General features: G+C 42.9%; 2 protein-coding genes across 2 annotated transcripts in view; one reads left to right on the top strand and one right to left on the bottom strand.

Moving 5' to 3' along the window:
• Positions 1–4,476: 4,476 nt before the first annotated feature.
• LOC139379303 (platelet glycoprotein 4-like) lies at positions 4,477–12,952 on the top strand. The gene is made up of 12 exons (XM_071122106.1): positions 4,477–4,599; positions 6,500–6,660; positions 7,034–7,181; positions 9,036–9,182; positions 9,869–9,960; positions 10,762–10,811; positions 11,020–11,089; positions 11,520–11,704; positions 12,020–12,138; positions 12,403–12,476; positions 12,575–12,629; positions 12,782–12,952. The coding sequence occupies exons 1-12, from the start codon at positions 4,477–4,479 to the stop codon at positions 12,950–12,952; spliced, it is 1,395 nt and encodes a 464-aa protein (XP_070978207.1).
• Positions 12,953–14,628: 1,676 nt separating this feature from the next.
• LOC139378507 (semaphorin-3C-like) overlaps positions 14,629–17,464 on the bottom strand; it is a 39,425-nt gene continuing 36,589 nt past the window's right edge. The window contains exon 18 of the mRNA XM_071120731.1: positions 14,629–17,106. Within this exon, the coding sequence (XP_070976832.1) occupies positions 16,675–17,106 (432 nt within the window). The 3' untranslated portion in view covers positions 14,629–16,674. The remainder of the gene's footprint in view (positions 17,107–17,464) is intronic.

The following is a 17,464-nucleotide window of genomic DNA, read 5'->3' as shown; positions in this document are numbered from 1 at the left end:
GGTGAGACAGAGAACAGGTTTCAAGTGCAGGGCACAGCAGGTGTTTATTGCAAAGGACCACAGGAGGAGGCACGTAGCTGGGTCCAGGGGCAGGCAGAAGGTCATACACAGGGGCTATAAAAGGGCAACAGTACAGGCAGGGAAAATGCTAGTAATCTAGTCCAGGAGATCAGGCAATAGGCAGATAACAGTAAATCCGATAGGCTAAAGTACAGGCAAAAACTATCATACACAAGCGGCATAAATCACAGCGGAACCCCCAGTGCTCAGAACAACATGTGTCACAAAACAAACAATACCTCACAATGACGGGGTGCAAAGAACTGAACTAAATAGTGTGTGTAAATGACATACAGGTGAGTGAACAGGTGATTATAATTCAGATGATTGGAATCTGGAGAGTGAGCTGCGTTCAGGGGATCTAGGTGTTTGAGAGTGTGAGCTGGAAAGTGAGCTACGTTCAGGGGATCTAGGTGTTTGAGAGTGTGAGCTGGAAAGTGAGCTACGTTCAGGGGATCTAGGTGTTTGAGAGTGTGAGCTGGAAGCAGATGTTACAGTGATATCAATTTTAAAAAATTGACTTGGCCATGAACGGGATCTTTTTCACTTACTAATACACTGGAGCCTTGAGTGGCCTCTCATTTAAACTGCACAGGATCATGCTGGTGGCCATCTGGTGGAGAATACAAGTGAAGAGAACATAGTTATGAATACTCATTTGAAGCTCTCAACCCCTGAGTTCCTTGATAGCTCAACAGGTTAGTGCTGGAGTGGCAAGCCAACTCCAACATGGGTTTGAATGCTAGCTTTGTCCAAGATGTTTGTATTTAAGTGTTCTAGACTTGTCTGGTTAAATATCTCAGATGAGCACTTGTCAGATCTCAGGAGTGGCTCATGAGGTATATGCTGGGTTTTACACACCCAGCACTTCAAGGTCACATTTCTTGCAATGTGGGTTTGAGTCCCACTCAGTCTGTCTCTCCTTCATGGTGAAGTAGGAGGTGGTGTTGCTGGATCCAGTATCTGGTAAGTGGGCTGGGGTTGCCCAGGATGGTGCACTGGTAGGGATACCCCATAGGGGAGGGGTAGATGGGGGCACTGGCTCCCCTGTGGATAGTGGGGAGGAAAGGTGTGGCTATTAGCAAAGGTGAAGAAAGAACAGGACGGGTTAACACAGACATCTCCGTCATGTGAGGCATGGGTTCAAATCCTGCAACTATTATCTTCAAGCCTCTGATCATTTGCATGGTTAGATATGATGTCATGTCTCAATGGGTTAATGCACACTCATTCAATTCCTAAACAATCAGCTCATTGACAGACACTATGCGCCACAGAGGTACAGCTCACAGCACTGAAAAATAAACCTTTTGACAGCTCTTCCAACCTATGTGAAATGAAAAGCAAACAAGACAGATCTGAGAACCTTGCGCCTGTTAATAATCATGGCAGTAATCCGAAATGGTAATGTTAGTCATGACCCCAGTCTTGCAATGTCATTAAATATAACTGCATTCACTAGATTTAATTGCATACATCTTCTAATGTCATCTCTAATATATTGTAACTATTCCAAATTGTTTCACATGAAGAGAGGCATGCTTATGTGCCTGTTTGCGAAGCAAGGACCAAACATTGAAATAGGTGTAGAACCTTTACTGTGGATCTGGAATGGAGATGAGAATGAGAATTGGAGGGGAGGAAGCCACGTGCTGTAGATGAAGGATCCTTACCCGTGGACTGTAGTGTAATAACACATAATACCACATAGCTGTGGTTGGCTGCTGTGGTGATGGTGTCATTCTGAAGTATCTCAATGTGTGAAAGACAGTCATTTCAACCAATATTTTACAGACAGTATTTTTGCTTAATCAGCCTCTTTCAGATCGTAGTTTATTATGTAGAATGCATTTGCTGCTTTGGTATATTGAACAAGGAATCACACGTAAGCTTTAGTCATGTTTGGCCCAGGTTTGTGCACCTGTTGTAGTGAATCTTCAGATGGAGTTTGATATCCTCCTGTGGATTAAATACATTTAAATAAAAATGTGTAAAAAATAATAAAAAAGCAATTTACAGGAACAATTAGGGTTGAGTGCCTTCCTCAAGGGCAAATCAACATATGTTTTATTTAGTCAGCCAGCTTGGGGATTCAAACCAGAAACTTTTTGGTTACTGGCCCAACGCTCTTAACCACTAGGCTACCTGGTGTCCGTAAAGGGGAGAACAGGGTGTGGCAGGTCAGGAGGGCAGAGGAGGCTGGTGGGAGGTGCCATAGGAGGATGTACTCATTGTAATGGCTAGAATGGATTATATTGAACTGTATCAAACATATGGAAACCACATGTTTGAATCCGTTCCATTAATTCCAATCCAGCCATTACAATGAGCCCATCCAAAAAATGAAACGTCCCTTTTTCATTATCGCTCAAAGATAGTTTGTAAAATTCCAAATAACTTCACAGATCTTCATTGTAAAGGGTTTAAACACTGTTTCCCAAATTAATGAGCATGCACCTGTGGAACGGTCGTTAAGACACTAACAGCTTACAGACGGTAGGCAATTAAGGTCACAGTTATGAAAACTTAGGACACTAAAGAGGCCTTTCTACAGACTCTGAAAAACACAGAAAGAAAGATGCCCAGGATCCCTGCTCATCTTTGCGAACATGCCTTAGGCATGCTGCAAGGAGGCATGAGGACTGCAGATGTGGCCAGGGCAATACATTGCAATGTCCATAACTGTTGTAAGGCAGGTCCTCACCAGACATCACTGGCAACAACGTTGCCTATTGTCACAAACCCACCGTCGCTGGACCAGACAGGACTGGCAAAAAGTGCTCTTCACTGACGAGTCGCGGTTTTGTCTCACCAGGGGTTATGGTCGGATTTGCGTTTATCGTCGAAGGAATGAGCATTACACCGAGGCCTGTACTCTGGAGCGGGATCGATTTGGAGGTGGAGGGTCCGTCGTGGTCTGGGGAGGTGTGTCACAGCATCATTGGACTGAGCTTGTTGTCATTGCAGGCAATCTCAACGCTGTGCATTACAGGGAAGACATCCTTCTCCCTCATGTGGTACCCTTCCTGCAGGCTCATCCTGACATGACCCTCCATCATGAAAATGCCACCAGCCATACTGCTCATTCTGTGCATGATTTCCTGCAAGACAGGAATGTCAGTGTTCTGCAATGGCCAGTGAAGAGCCCGGATCTCAATCCCATTGAGCACGTCTCGGACCTGTTGGATCGGAGGGTGAGGGCTAGGGCCATTCCCCCAAGAAATGTCCGGGAACTTGCAGGTGCCTTGGTGGAAGAGTGAGTCAACATCTCACAGCAAGGACTGGCAAATCTGGTGCAGTCCATAAGGAGGAGATGCACTGCAGTACTTAATGCTACTTTTGATTTTGACCGCTCCCCCTCCCCTTTGTTCAGGGACACATTATTCAATTTCTGCCACTTCTGTGGAACTTGTTCAGTTTATGTCTCAGTTGTTGAATCTTGTTATGTTCATACAAATATTTACACTGGCTCAGTTTGCTGAAAATAAATGCAGTTGACAGTGAGAGGACGTTTCTTTTTTGGCTGAGTTCATATGTCCTCCCACCAGCTTCCTCTGGGTCAAGGTGTTTAGTAAAGTAGAGATACGGATGTGGGACAGAGGGTCACCTGGAGGGAAGAGGAGGAACCTATTAACTCTAAGAGAACAACACCTGAATAATGCATGTCAGTACGGTATTGCAATATAAATACACCTTTTCAACAGAAGATGTAGGTCTGTATTTGTAACACCAGGGGGCATATTTGTGACACAGAATCTCCCACATACTGAATGACCTGACATTTGACCTTACCGAGGTAGAAGATAACTCCAATATCACTCAAATCTATGGCTGCCATAACCATGGTTTGCCATAATCATACAATCAAGATTACGCATCTACTTCTTCGACATCAGCATGGGATTAGTAAAGCTCTGCAAATTCCATTGAAAACATAGAGTTGTGGATATATTCTCTGAAAAGTACCCAATTCGTCTCCTCCGACCCACCTCCAACAGTGACCATCTCATCTCTTCCTCTAAGCAGGGAAAGGGTATAAAGCAACCCACATACCATCAGGAAATAATATTAGAATAGAATATCAAATTAACACAACATGATATACCTGCTCTGTATTTATAGGTACAGAAATCACAGTTCCTCTCAGAGCATATCCTTCCTTCTTGACTCCTCCTCAGTTAAGCAGAGCTCCAATCAGCTAGTGTAGTGTAGTGATATCTGTAGGTCAGGAGTCATCATCACCCAACCTTCAACCCCCAGCTGTCACATTACTATATACCTCTTATCAGTAGGTGACCTGGTTTAGGACCAGCTACATCTGTCTGTACTTGTCCTTCAGTCTCAGTCTCTCGGTCTCTCCACTGGCACGGCTGCTGCTGGGACCTACATACACCACAGATAGAAACACACACCACCATGGGTTGCTGTAACAAGCTGTGTGGGCTAAAGGCTGGAATTGGGGCTGGAATTGCGGTGGCCATATTAGGTATAATCCTTATCCCCGTGGGGAACAATATCATCCGTGAGACTGTTACAAAGGTGAGTGTCAGCTGGCTAGAGCTGTAACCATTGTGGATTTCCAAAAGGTCCGTTTAGGAAAAAGTGGTTTGCTGCTAGCGAGAAAGGGACATGACAGTAGATTCTAAACAGTAAGTGAAAGAAACATCTTCATTTGTTCAATCTCTTGCAGGTCCCAGGTCATATTTTCCAAATGTATCTAAAAAAAGTTGACATACAGTGCCTTGTGAAAGTATTCGGCCCCCTTGAACTTTGCGACCTTTTGCCACATTTCAGGCTTCAAACATAAAGATATAAAACTGTATTTTTTTGTGAAGAATCAACAACAAGTGGGACACAATCATGAAGTGGAATGACATTTATTGGATATTTCAAACTTTTTTAACAAATTAAAAACTGAAAAATTGGGCGTGCAAAATTATTCAGCCCCCTTAAGTTATAGCTTGTTTGTAGCGCCAGCTTTTGCTGCGATTACAGCTGTAAGTCGCTTGGGGTATGTCTCTATCAGTTTTGCACATCGAGAGACTGAATTTTTTTTCCCATTCCTCCTTGCAAAACAGCTCGAGCTCAGTGAGGTTGGATGGAGAGCATTTGTGAACAGCAGTTTTCAGTTCTTTCCACAGATTCTCGATTGGATTCAGGTCTGGACTTTGACTTGGCCATTCTAACACCTGGATATGTTTATTTTTGAACCATTCCATTGTAGATTTTGCTTTATGTTTTGGATCATTGTCTTGTTGGAAGACAAATCTCCGTCCCAGTCTCAGGTCTTTTGCAGACTCCATCAGGTTTTCTTCCAGAATGGTCCTGTATTTGGCTCCATCCATCTTCCCATCAATTTTAACCATCTTCCCTGTCCCTGCTGAAGAAAAGCAGGCCCAAACCATGATGCTGCCACCACCATGTTTGACAGTGGGGATGGTGTGTTGCTTTTACGCCAAACATAACGTTTTGCATTGTTGCCAAAAAGTTCAATTTTGGTTTCATCTGACCAGAGCACCTTCTTCCAAATGTTTGGTGTGTCTCCCAGGTGGATTGTGGCAAACTTTAAATTACACTTTTTATGGATATCTTTAAGAAATGGCTTTCTTCTTGCCACTCTTCCATAAAGGCCAGATTTGTGCAATATACGACTGATTGTTGTCCTATGGACAGAGTCTCCCACCTCAGCTGTAGATCTCTGCAGTTCATCCAGAGTGATCATGGGCCTCTTGGCTGCATTTCTGATCAGTCTTCTCCTTGTATGAGCTGAAAGTTTAGAGGGACGGCCAGGTCTTGGTAGATTTGCAGTGGTCTGATACTCCTTCCATTTCAATATTGTCGCTTGCACAGTGCTCCTTGGGATGTTTAAAGCTTGGGAAATCTTTTTGTATCCAAATCCTGCTTTAAACTTCTTCACAACAGTATCTCGGACCTGCCTGGTGTGTTCCTTGTTCTTCATGATGCTCTCTGCGCTTTTAACGGACCTCTGAGACTATCACAGTGCAGGTGCATTTATACGGAGACTTGATTACACACAGGTGGATTGTATTTATCATCATTAGTCATTTAGGTCAACATTGGATCATTCAGAGATCCTCACTGAACTTCTGGAGAGAGTTTGCTGCACTGAAAGTAAAGGGGCTGAATAATTTTGCACGCCCAATATTTCAGTTTTTGATTTGTTAAAAAAGTTTGAAATATCCAATAAATGTCGTTCCACTTCATCATTGTGTACCACCTGTTGTGGATTCTTCACAAGAAAATACAGTTTTACATCTTTATGTTTGAAGCCTGAAATGTGGCAAAAGGTCGCAAAGTTCAAGGGGGCCGAATACTTTCGCAAGGCACTGTAGCTTAAATAAATGAGTGAAAAGATTGCTGCTTTACTTAAAATCAGGACACTGTATAGAAAGTGTTTCTGTCTGTCTGGTGAATGCAGGAATCGGTTATCGAGCCTGGGACCACAGCCTGGGACAACTGGGTGTCTGCAGACACACCTGTCTACAGACAGTTCTGGCTCTTTGACGTGCAGAACCCACAGGACGTGGTGGAGAATGGGTCAAAGCCCACATTGGTGGAGAAAGGGCCCTACACATACAAGTAGGTCCCTACTTACTCAGATGCCTCTAAAATATCAACAAAATGATGTATATACAATGTGCATCATCTCTGTTAGGTGATTTCAATGCTGTATAGAGGAAGAAAACCTATGGTGTTGTTCATCTCCACTTTGTATTCTAAATATAATTGGATGACTTTGAATTATAAATTGCTTTGAATTATAAATTGAATTATAAATCTTTAATATCTACTACTAATATAGATGAAGAGAAAACACCTATATTTTAATACATCTAATCTAGAATCCAATCTAATATGATATAATGTACGAGAGATTAAAAATCACTGGGTGGGAAAGCAGGAGACGATAGGGTGGGTGACACTCGTCCGTGTGTGTCTCTCTACCCATCAGGACGCGGTACCTGCCCAAAGAGAACATCACGGCCAACCCAGAGAACCACACCATCTCCTTCCTGCTCCCTGCGGGGGCCATATTTGAGCCCTCCCTGTCTGTGGGGTCTGAGGAAGACAGTGTCACCTCCCTCAACCTGGCTGTGGCTGTAAGTGGGTGACACCTCATTATCTTGTGATGGCTCTCTCTACCTGTCTGAGTGGATGTTGTGTATTTCACCTCTGTCGAGGTTCCTTTGTCTGGAGTAGAGAAAAAGGACAATAAGGAGAGCTGGGGTTGAAGGGAACCAAGTGTCTGGATTATATGAGCACAACATAAGTTATGGGGCCCTAGCTTTCACTGTCTTTACAAACCACAACTTATTTAGTTGTGAGTCTGGCTGTGGTGGTCTCACAACACTCCAGTGTTATTGTGAATGTTTGGTTCAAGTGCACATGTACAGTGCCTTAGGAAAGTGTTCAGATCCCTTGACTTTTTCCACATTTTGTTATATTACAGCCTTATTCTAATATGGATTTGGATTTTTCCCCCTCATCAATCTACACACAATACCCCATAATGACAAAGCAAACCAGGCTTTTAGAAATTGAAAGATCACATTTACATAAGTATTTAAACCCTTTACTCAGTACTTTGTTGATGCTACAAGCTTGGCACACCTGTATTTGGGGAGTTTCTCTCATTCTCTGTCAGGTGGGGAGCGTCGCTGCACAGCTATTTTCAGCTCTCTCCAGAGATGTTAGATCAGGTTCAAATCCGGGCTCTGGCTGTGCCACTCAAGGACATTCAGAGACTTGTCCTGAAGCCACTCCTGTGTTGTCTTGCCAGGTTTCCTCCAGACCTGATGCTTGGCATTCAGGCCAAACAGTTCAATCTTAGTTCCATCAGACCAGAGAATCTTGTTTCTCATGGTCTGAGACACTTTAGCTGCCTTTTGGGAAACTCCAAGCAGGCTGTCATGTGCCTTTTACTGAGGAGTGGCTTCCGTCTGGCCACTCTACCATAAAGGCTTGATAGGGGGAGTGTGGCGGAGATGCTTGTTCTTCTAGAAAGTTCTCCCATCTCCACAGAGGAACTCTAGAGCTCTTTCAGAATGACCATCACAAATCCTTCAACCTCATGGCTTGGTTTTTGGTTTTTGCTCTGACATGCACTGTCAACTGTGTGCCTTTCTCAATCATAAATGTACCACAGGTGGATTCCAATCAAGTTGTAGAAACATCTTGGCCTCCCAAGTGGCGCAGTGGTCTAAGACTGTGCCACCAGAGATCCTGGTTCGAGTCCAGGCTCTGTCGCAGCCGACAGGGAGACCCATGGCGCGGCGCACAATTGTCCCAGCGTCGTCCGGGTTAGGGGAGAGTTTGGCCGGCAGGGATGTTCTTGTCCGATCACGCACTGGCGACTCCTGTGGCGGGCCGGGCACAATGCAAGATTGGATACCACGAAATTGGGGAGAAAAGGGGGCATTTAATTATTATTTTTTTAAGTAAAGAAAAAGAGAAAAGAGAAAAGAAAAAGGATGAAACAGGATGCACCTGAGCTTCATTTCGAGTCTCATAGCAAAGGGTCTGAAGACTTAGGTAAATAAGGTATTTCTGTCTTTATATGTTATATATTTGCAAATTAAAACCTGTTTATGCTTTGTCATTATGGGGTATTGTGTGTTGATTGCTGAGTATTTGTTTTATTTCATACATTTTAGAACAAGGCTGTAACCAATCAAAATGTCAAGTGGTCTGACTACTTCCCGAAGGCACTGTAGATAACAGATCTTTTGTATTCTATATGTTCAAGGATCTATAAGGTTAGAGTCAATAATACAACCATTTGTAGGACACAGCCCTCTCTCGCACGTCACCACATCAGTCATAAAACCTTTCTGTTGCAATCCTCTATCTGTATGAGCCGGGGAAGCAGTAATATGCAGGTGTGCTGACATTGTGTAATGTACTCGTTTTGAATCATGGAAATGCGACTTCATTTTTCTTCTCCTTCCTTTCAGGGTGGGTACAAGTTGTTACCCCCATGGGTACTGGAAGCTGCAATAAAGTTAAACAATGTCTCCCTCTTCCAGCGACGGACAGTGAGGGAAATACTCTGGGGTTACAAAGACCCCATTCTGAAAGGGACACTGGGCCTATTTTTTCCTGTAAGCTCACCAGCATATCAGTTTCATACACCTTCCCTATATAGAATAATACAGATCCTTTATTTTCACACACCTTCCCTATATAGAATAATACAAATCCTTTATTTTCATACACCTTCCCTATATAGAATAATACAAATCCTTTATTTTCATACACCTTCCCTATATAGAATAATACAAATCCTTTATTTTCATACACCTTCCCTATATAGAATAATACAAATCCTTTATTTTCATACACCTTCCCTATATAGAATAATACAAATCCTTTATTTTCACACACCTTCCCTATATAGAATAATACAAATCCTTTATTTTCATACACCTTCCCTATATAGAATAATACAAATCCTTTATTTTCATACACCTTCCCTATATAGAATAATACAAATCCTTTATTTTCATACACCTTCCCTATATAGAATAATACAAATCCTTTATTTTCACACACCTTCCCTATATAGAATAATACAAATCCTTTATTTTCACACACCTTCCCTATATAGAATAATACAAATCCTTTATTTTCATACACCTTCCCTATATAGAATAATACAAATATTTTATTTCGTTTTATATGTACGTTATTCCAAAAAATACCAATCTACATTATTTATGTTCACTGAAAATGTAAGAATAACTTAATGAAATGTAATGTACTATGGTGTGATGTGCTGTTTCCTCAGTACAACGGCACCTATGATGGGCCATACAATGTCTTCACAGGCAAGGATGACATCTCTAAAGTGTCTATCATTGACAGCTGGCAGGGGGAAAAGTGAGTCTATCTTGAGCCTCTACACACTGAAGTTGATGGAGAGTTGTTGTGAGGGTTGAATCTAAATGGTGCAATGAGTGCACACTAAGCTTCCCCCCATATCATAACAGGGACCCATGATGTAATTCTCTTACCGTTATTCTGTTACCGGATGTAAATCCACTTCACCTACTGTAATATCAATAAACAAAATAAAAAATAAATAAACTGTAATTCTGTTAGAAAAATGTGCATCTGCACAGTTCTAGTAAATGTGTTTTTGTGACATTTTCTGTGTAAATTGTTCAAAGTAGTCCTTGTGCATAGAGTTGCATGGTTTGTTGTTAAACTTTGAAATCAATGCTTTTTGTTTGGCGTACATCTTAAAGTGAAACATCTGAGTCTGTTACCGTTACCGTACGGTCCATATTGTCAGTTCAGTCTAATGGCGTCATGGATTTACAGCATCATCTGTAGAATTCTCCTGGCAAACCATGTAAAACCACAGGTCTTTGGTGAGTGTAGGCAGGCGCAGACTGGCTATCTGGTATTTTGGGCAAAAGACAGATCGGCTGGTCCATTTGTAGCCCAGTAGGCCTGTCTAACTAGTTTTTGTTTGTGCCCCAAATAATGATCTGGCTAATAATGGGGGCCTCAAAGAAAAAAAATAGGCCGGTGTGGGGGCCTCAAAGAAAACAATATGCTGGTATGTTTGAAATGCCAGGGCCAATTTATTGTCCCAATCCACCCCTGAATGTAGGTAGTTTTTGTCTGGGTCGTATTACCCAATAACTGATGGCTTTACTGATTTCTCTCTAATAGGAAGGTGTCTTTCTGGAACAACACATACTGCGACATGATCAACGGCACAGGTACAGTCACCCAAATACCCAGGCAGCAGACAACTTGCATTGAATCACTGTCTTGTTGAATTACATTTTACTCACACAACCAAAACATTTAAAATGCATAAGAAATCAATTAAGAACACTGGAGAATCATTACTAAATCATCTTATACTCCCATGGTTAATATATTCAATTCTATGTTCTTTACCATTGTTCTGACTATTTTCATCAGATGGCTCGTCATTCTATCCCTTCCTGGACAAGAAGAAGCCTCTGTACTTCTTCTCCCCTGACATCAGCAGGTGGAGTGATCATTTACCTATTGGGGTGGATAGTAATGTTCAGATCTCATGTAGACTGGTGTTATGGTATACGATGACAAGTGGAGATGACAACTCATCAATGTTCAGATCTCATGTAGACTGGTGTTACGGTATATACAAATACAAGTGGAGATGATAACTGATTATGTTTTGCAGAGGCCCTAGTCTGTAAAGCAACTTCTATCAGCTTTAATCCTGTCCACTGCCGTCATACAGTCAATAGAAATGTACTACTTGTTTATCACCCTCCTTGAAGTCTGGAAGGGACTCTTCACTCAGTAGGGACCCTGATCTTCTATTCCCATCATCACTTTTGAAGATGCCCTTTTAATCATGACCACAAGAGGTCAGGCCCCGGAAAAAACAAAGAGCCTTGTCTCATAAAAGCACTGTTCTTCAATGTCTTCAGGTCTGTGTCAGCTGAGTATGAGAGGAGCCTGAACCTGAAGGGGATCGAGGTCTACCGGTTCAAACTGCCCCCGCTCACCCTAGCCTCCCCTGCAGTCAACCCAGACAACCAGTGCTTCTGCACGGACTCCGTGGTCTCTAAGAACTGCACATCGGCCGGAGTCCTGGACATCAGCTCCTCTCGTGGTGAGGGACACAGGCAACAGTCACTAACTGGTTCCTGCACTGCTGGACATCAGCAGATAAAAATCATAATATGATCTATTAGCACAGAAGTCTAATAAATTAATATTTTTGTCATGTTAGCAGACGCTCTTATCCAGAGAGACTTACAGGAGCAATAAAGGGTTAATAGCAACTAGCATTTACTGCAGTTCCATTACAAGCAGGTCCCAGAGTTTTTCCTGGTCAGGGAAAACTGTGGGTTCGACACGTACTGTATGCATGTCCTGTGTACAGTACCAGGTGATCAACGTGTCCATCTTTGATATTCTCAACCAGGACAACCAGTCTACATCTCCCTGCCTCACTTCCTGCATGGTAGTCCATACCTGGTTGAAGATGTGGAGGGCCTTGGTCCTAGTGAGGAGCATCACGTCACGTTCCTGGATGTGGAACCGGTGAGAGCCCTGCGTCCATTCACCTCTGACCTCTAGGAGATGTCAAAGGACCTTCCCAACTATGCAGTCAACTGTGAATACGCTCCCAAAAAAGTCTTAGCACGCATGGTATTCTTGTGCTGTTCTCTCAATAAGCGACATCCTTTTGCTCTCGCATCTATTTCGATTTTGACATATCCTGATTGTCTGTTGCTGGCGTGTACAGTACAGTAGGCCTAACTGCTGTGGGAATAAATGTGTTCGGTGTTTGTTTGTTTCTGTCAGACCACGGGGTTCAGCCTGAGATTCGCTAAGAGACTGCAGGTGAACATGGTGTACGGCCCCTCCAAGATCATCACGTAGGTTTAATATCTCGGTCTATTATTTTCCCGTACTTTACTATTGTATGTACAGACACTCATCCAAGGATATCTCACTCTCATTACATATACTCCAGGGTGTTAAAGAAAGTGAAGGATTACACCGTGCTCCCTATAGTTTGGCTAAACGAGGTAAGTCATTTGAGCTGTACTTACTGCTTCCAGGCCTTACTTCTAAAACTTTTTAACTTGCGTTCGTTATGGCATATTTCCAAAGTATTTCCTGCGTATATAACCTCTCGTTTCTGTACGTGCTACACCTCAACGACTGTCTGTTTCCACAGACGGCATCCCTGGATGACGAGACAGCGGACAGATTTAAGAAGGAGCTGTTATCTCGTGTTGACATGCTGGAGACGGTGCAGTTCACGCTGATAGGCTTAGGGTCAGCAGCCTTGGTACTCTGCACAGTGGCACATTGTTTGGTAAGCAGAAACAACAACAAGCTTGTGTGAGAGGGACAATGCTGCTGGACAACAGAGGAACAGCGGGGGTACAAGGACATCAGTGTGCTGTAACTTGTCACTTAATATCACGCACGTTCATCATTTGTGTTATTTACAATGTCAAAATTCTTGCTCTGATACAAAGCGAGGATATATTGTAGACATTGTGGGAGTTAGAATGTACTTTTTCTTTGTACAAATTCTTATAAAACTGTTCCTTTATGTTATTGTAATTTGATTTTCACACACCTCCCGGCTAGATTTTGGTCAGAGATTTTGAAAGCTAGAATATACAGTAGGTTGAAATTGCTATGACATTAATGTAGTGAACATTCATGACTCCAATGAAAATAAATCAAGCTGATTCAAATGTATTCAACTTAATCTCGGCTCCCACTGAAGTTGAGCCATGAATATCAATGGAGGCAGGAACGGGGAGGAAGTGAAGTTGTTTTATGATACCCTGCTTCTCAAGGGGTCTTAAGCTAGACTCATGCCGTGCCATAACCCTACTTAAACTGGCCCACCTAACCAGCTTAGGTTCTCTCATTACTGGAACAAACCGCTCTATTGTACATTTGAAGACAAATTATTCAGTTTCCCTTTCACCTCATGTGGCCCGTAAATCAAAATGAGAGTGAAAACACCCCCATACGGATGATTATTCTGTGGTTTCTGCATGGCACTTGGGTTTGTTTGGTAAGAAAGCACTGTTTTTCCCCGCAAGGAACCCTCCCTTAGTTTTAAGGGGTTTGAGGTGACCATTTGCCGGTTCCCGGGGCGCTTTGATACCGCTGTCTACTCTAGAGAGTACAGTAACAAAGGAAAGGGTTTCATTGAGATTGAACAAGAAACTAACCAATATTAAAATGCTAGTTCTAACAGCAGCTACTGATATCTTCATGTAAATATTCTGAAGGAAAGTAGGCCATGCCTAAGTATAATTGATCAAGTATTTAAACTTGTGGGTAGCTAATAAATCACATTGTAAATCTATTCAGCTTCACTTGGAGTCATTACGCTGTTTCCCAGAATTCTTTCCCGTTTCCCATATCCACCCCGTTTGCATGGGCAGTTTCTTCCTACCCATAATTCCTCAGAAGGGACCCCTGACCTTTTTCTCAATATTAATGCTGCATTCACGTGCTAGTCGGAACTAGGAAACTTACATTTTCGACTTGCTAAATGGTTGTAGTTATTATACACGTACCGCGTTCAACCAGTTAGCAAGATGGACATTTCAGAGTTCCGACTAGCCCATGAACACGGCAAATATCTAGCCAACAGAACAGTAATGTGATTGTTTTCATTCATCATACAATTTCATCAGTGGAAGCTGCTGAGGGGAGGACGGCTCATAATAAATGGCTGGAATGGAGTCAATGGAATGGCATCAAACACATGGAAACCATGTTTAAGATGTATTTGATATCACTCCACCAATTCCACTCTAGACATTACCATAAGCCCCCCCCCCCCCCCAATTAAGTTGCCACCAACCTCATGAATTCCATACATTCAATAAATCGATGTAATTCCTAAGCGTGACTGAACAGTGAAAGTGTATCACATCTGAAGAGTTAAGTGAAATATGGGGACTTCCTGCTCCTTGGAATGATCCTGTTGTTCCTCTCCTGTCCGATTCATCTCTGACTACTTACAACCTAAATGTAGGACATTCAAAGTAGTTTCTAAATGCATTTATTCAGGCTGTCATTACATTAATAAATAGAAATACACCAGTTTTATGATGACATGGAAATGACATTGAACATCACTATGACGACACTTTTGTTAAACGTTTGACTCGACCTCAACTCGTCAGTCTAGAGATTTATGTTAAGGAAAAGCCAGACCTTCAAAAAAATATTTTGTCAAAAAGAAAATATAGCTCTACGATTTGCAGATACGGTCAAGAATATTTAATTAAATATGTTAAATTATATACACTAGGGTCACATTCCAAAGCGCAGATCCACAAAAACTGGACACAATGACATAAGTTACAATGATGAAAATAAAGAATGAAAAACACTCTGTACACATACAGACCCTGAATACATCTACACAGACTATACTTCTGAGACAAACAGGAAAGAGCTATTCACACTATAGAAAACAGAGAGCGCCAATCTGACCATCTCACAAACTGTGAACGAAATGATTAGAATGATATTCAAGTTAAATGGTCATCACGATTATTTTTGATCGTGCACGTCTGCCTTGCTGTGCGTGAAATTAAAACTCCGTAAGGGGATGAAATATATCTTCATCAAATCATGGATCAAGAAAATGCAAACCCCAAAATCAGGAGTGTACATGTACCTGAATACAAAAGCTAGGATGTGCATCCCTGCTATACTCCATCAGTATAAAACCAATCCAGCGAATCCAGCGATGTATTGCAAATAGCCACAGAGTTAAGATGGAGATTATACACATGAACATGCTTATGTGCTGACGACACAGCATCGTACACTATCGAAGAGATACTTGTGCAGTATGGCACAATGTCCCGTACCATTTAAGAACATAAATGTTCCAAGTAACGTGAATAAATACAGGAAAGACGACGTAAAATGTTAGGTCACCGCATTCTATGACCTTTGTCCTATTCAACGTGATGTTTAGAATATGACTGAGTAAGGATTGTGAACATGTCGGGTGGTCTTACCAGTGTTCCTGTAATAAATTGAGCAGAATCCCTCCACAACAAAAGGTTCTTTGCTCACACAGCGCTACGTGCTCTAGTGTAACGGTACTGTCCATATGGGTGGCAGCTGAGCTGGAGGTGTACTTTGGCCTAGCCACTGTTTCAATTTCCAAGGCTGGAATATTTTTATTGGGACCACTTAGTGTGGACAATATGCCCTTTGTATAGACAGTGCTGCCATTTTATCTGGTGTTAGGAGGGATAGAGTTCCTCCATAGAGACAGAGCTACAATGTGAACATAGAAACAGGTCATACAATGAGAGATTTGTTTTTGATATTGTCAAATGTAAAACTGTAATAGGTGGTAGTTGTAAACAGTGATATGATATGAATATGAGTCAATGTACAGTTGCAGAGCAGAGTGTAAACAACTAGGGTGCTCCCTATGAAACACCCCTCTTGGATATACAAATTAATATGCCAATGATCTCCCTACTCAATCACAATCTTTACCATCTGTAAGTCCAGGTTTGTTCTCCTTGGACCAGACATCCATCCATACTAAGCCATTATATGCTGCCTGAATTATTTCCCCATGCTGTAAATGTCTATACAGAATATACTACAATACTGCTATCAGACCATTGCCTACTGTATAGCGTGACTACAGTATATATGTGTGGCAAGTATTATCATAGAACTATGGGAGCAGCATTGAATGCAGTAAGTCATTCTGTGTATGTAGCCTACGACACCTGAACCCGATGCCTAAATCCACACATCGCCATGTGTCCTGATCCAGGGTCAGGGCTTACACCTCTGTCTAAATGGCAAGTGTGACAGGATGTGAGGTGTGCATGTATATCACAGTCATCTGGTCAGTGTACCTCATGCATATAAGACTACAGACAGCCCCAGGCAGGGTGAGTCCCACTCTCTCCTTGTAAACCTACAGTAGCTGGAGCTAGGGAAGTGTTCAGTTCAGGTCCATTGCCTCTGGGCAGGGCGGGAGCTCGGGGGTTGTGTGTGTGTGTGTGTTCATGTATACCCCCTCTACACAGCCCTTGTCTCCACCAGTCAGACATCAGGCAGTTCCAGGTGGTTCCTGCGGTTGCGGCTCTTCCGGAGGTCTAGCAGGGGCTTGAGCTTGGCCATGTCACCCCGTAGGGGAGGCCCTCCCCTCGGCCCCTTTTGCTGCCTGGCCCCTTGCAGGCTCTGGAGCTGCTTTTTCTCCTTACAGTACTGATGTATGGCCAGGCTCTCTGCAGGGCTGAAGGCTGAGAGCAGGGCCTTGGGGTGCAGGGTGCTGGCCCAGGCCCAGGGAGACTGCTGCTTGTCCATCAGCACTGACACCATGGCCTCACTCAGGACACGCAGGCGGAGCTTGGCCACGGTGCGCTTGAAGGTGTTCTCCGTGGCCAGGCAATAGTACAGGCCCTGGTCGGACAGCTGGACGGAGCGGATGAGCAGGCCGTGGTCAGTGGCGACCACACGGTCACCCAGCTTCACCTGGAGGGGGGAAAGAGAGGTGTCAGCAGAATGGTCTTAATTGTCCTATAGCATAACACATTATCCCACAGCATGATCTATAGTCAAGTAAATCGAGCAAAGACAAATCAACTTAAAGTGGCACTCCAGTCTCCTTTTCAGCTCATTTAACACTGGATTTACTTAACGTAAGGCACATCTCAATAGGTGGTCCAGATATGTCATGACATAGCACAAGGGGGGGCTTTACTCCTTTGTTCTCTATTGTCCCACAAGCAAGGGGGAGGCCCATGATATCACGACTTCCCATCAGCCCAACGCCATGAATGCCCTACTCCTTGAAGTTTGCAGTTATGTCTAAAAAACACAATTTTGCTAA

This window comes from Oncorhynchus clarkii, chromosome 21 (genome assembly GCF_045791955.1).
Source record: "Oncorhynchus clarkii lewisi isolate Uvic-CL-2024 chromosome 21, UVic_Ocla_1.0, whole genome shotgun sequence".
NCBI lineage: Eukaryota > Metazoa > Chordata > Actinopteri > Salmoniformes > Salmonidae > Oncorhynchus > Oncorhynchus clarkii.
Note: the sequence above shows the minus strand (reverse complement) of the source record. Positions and strands in the feature narration are given on the sequence as shown.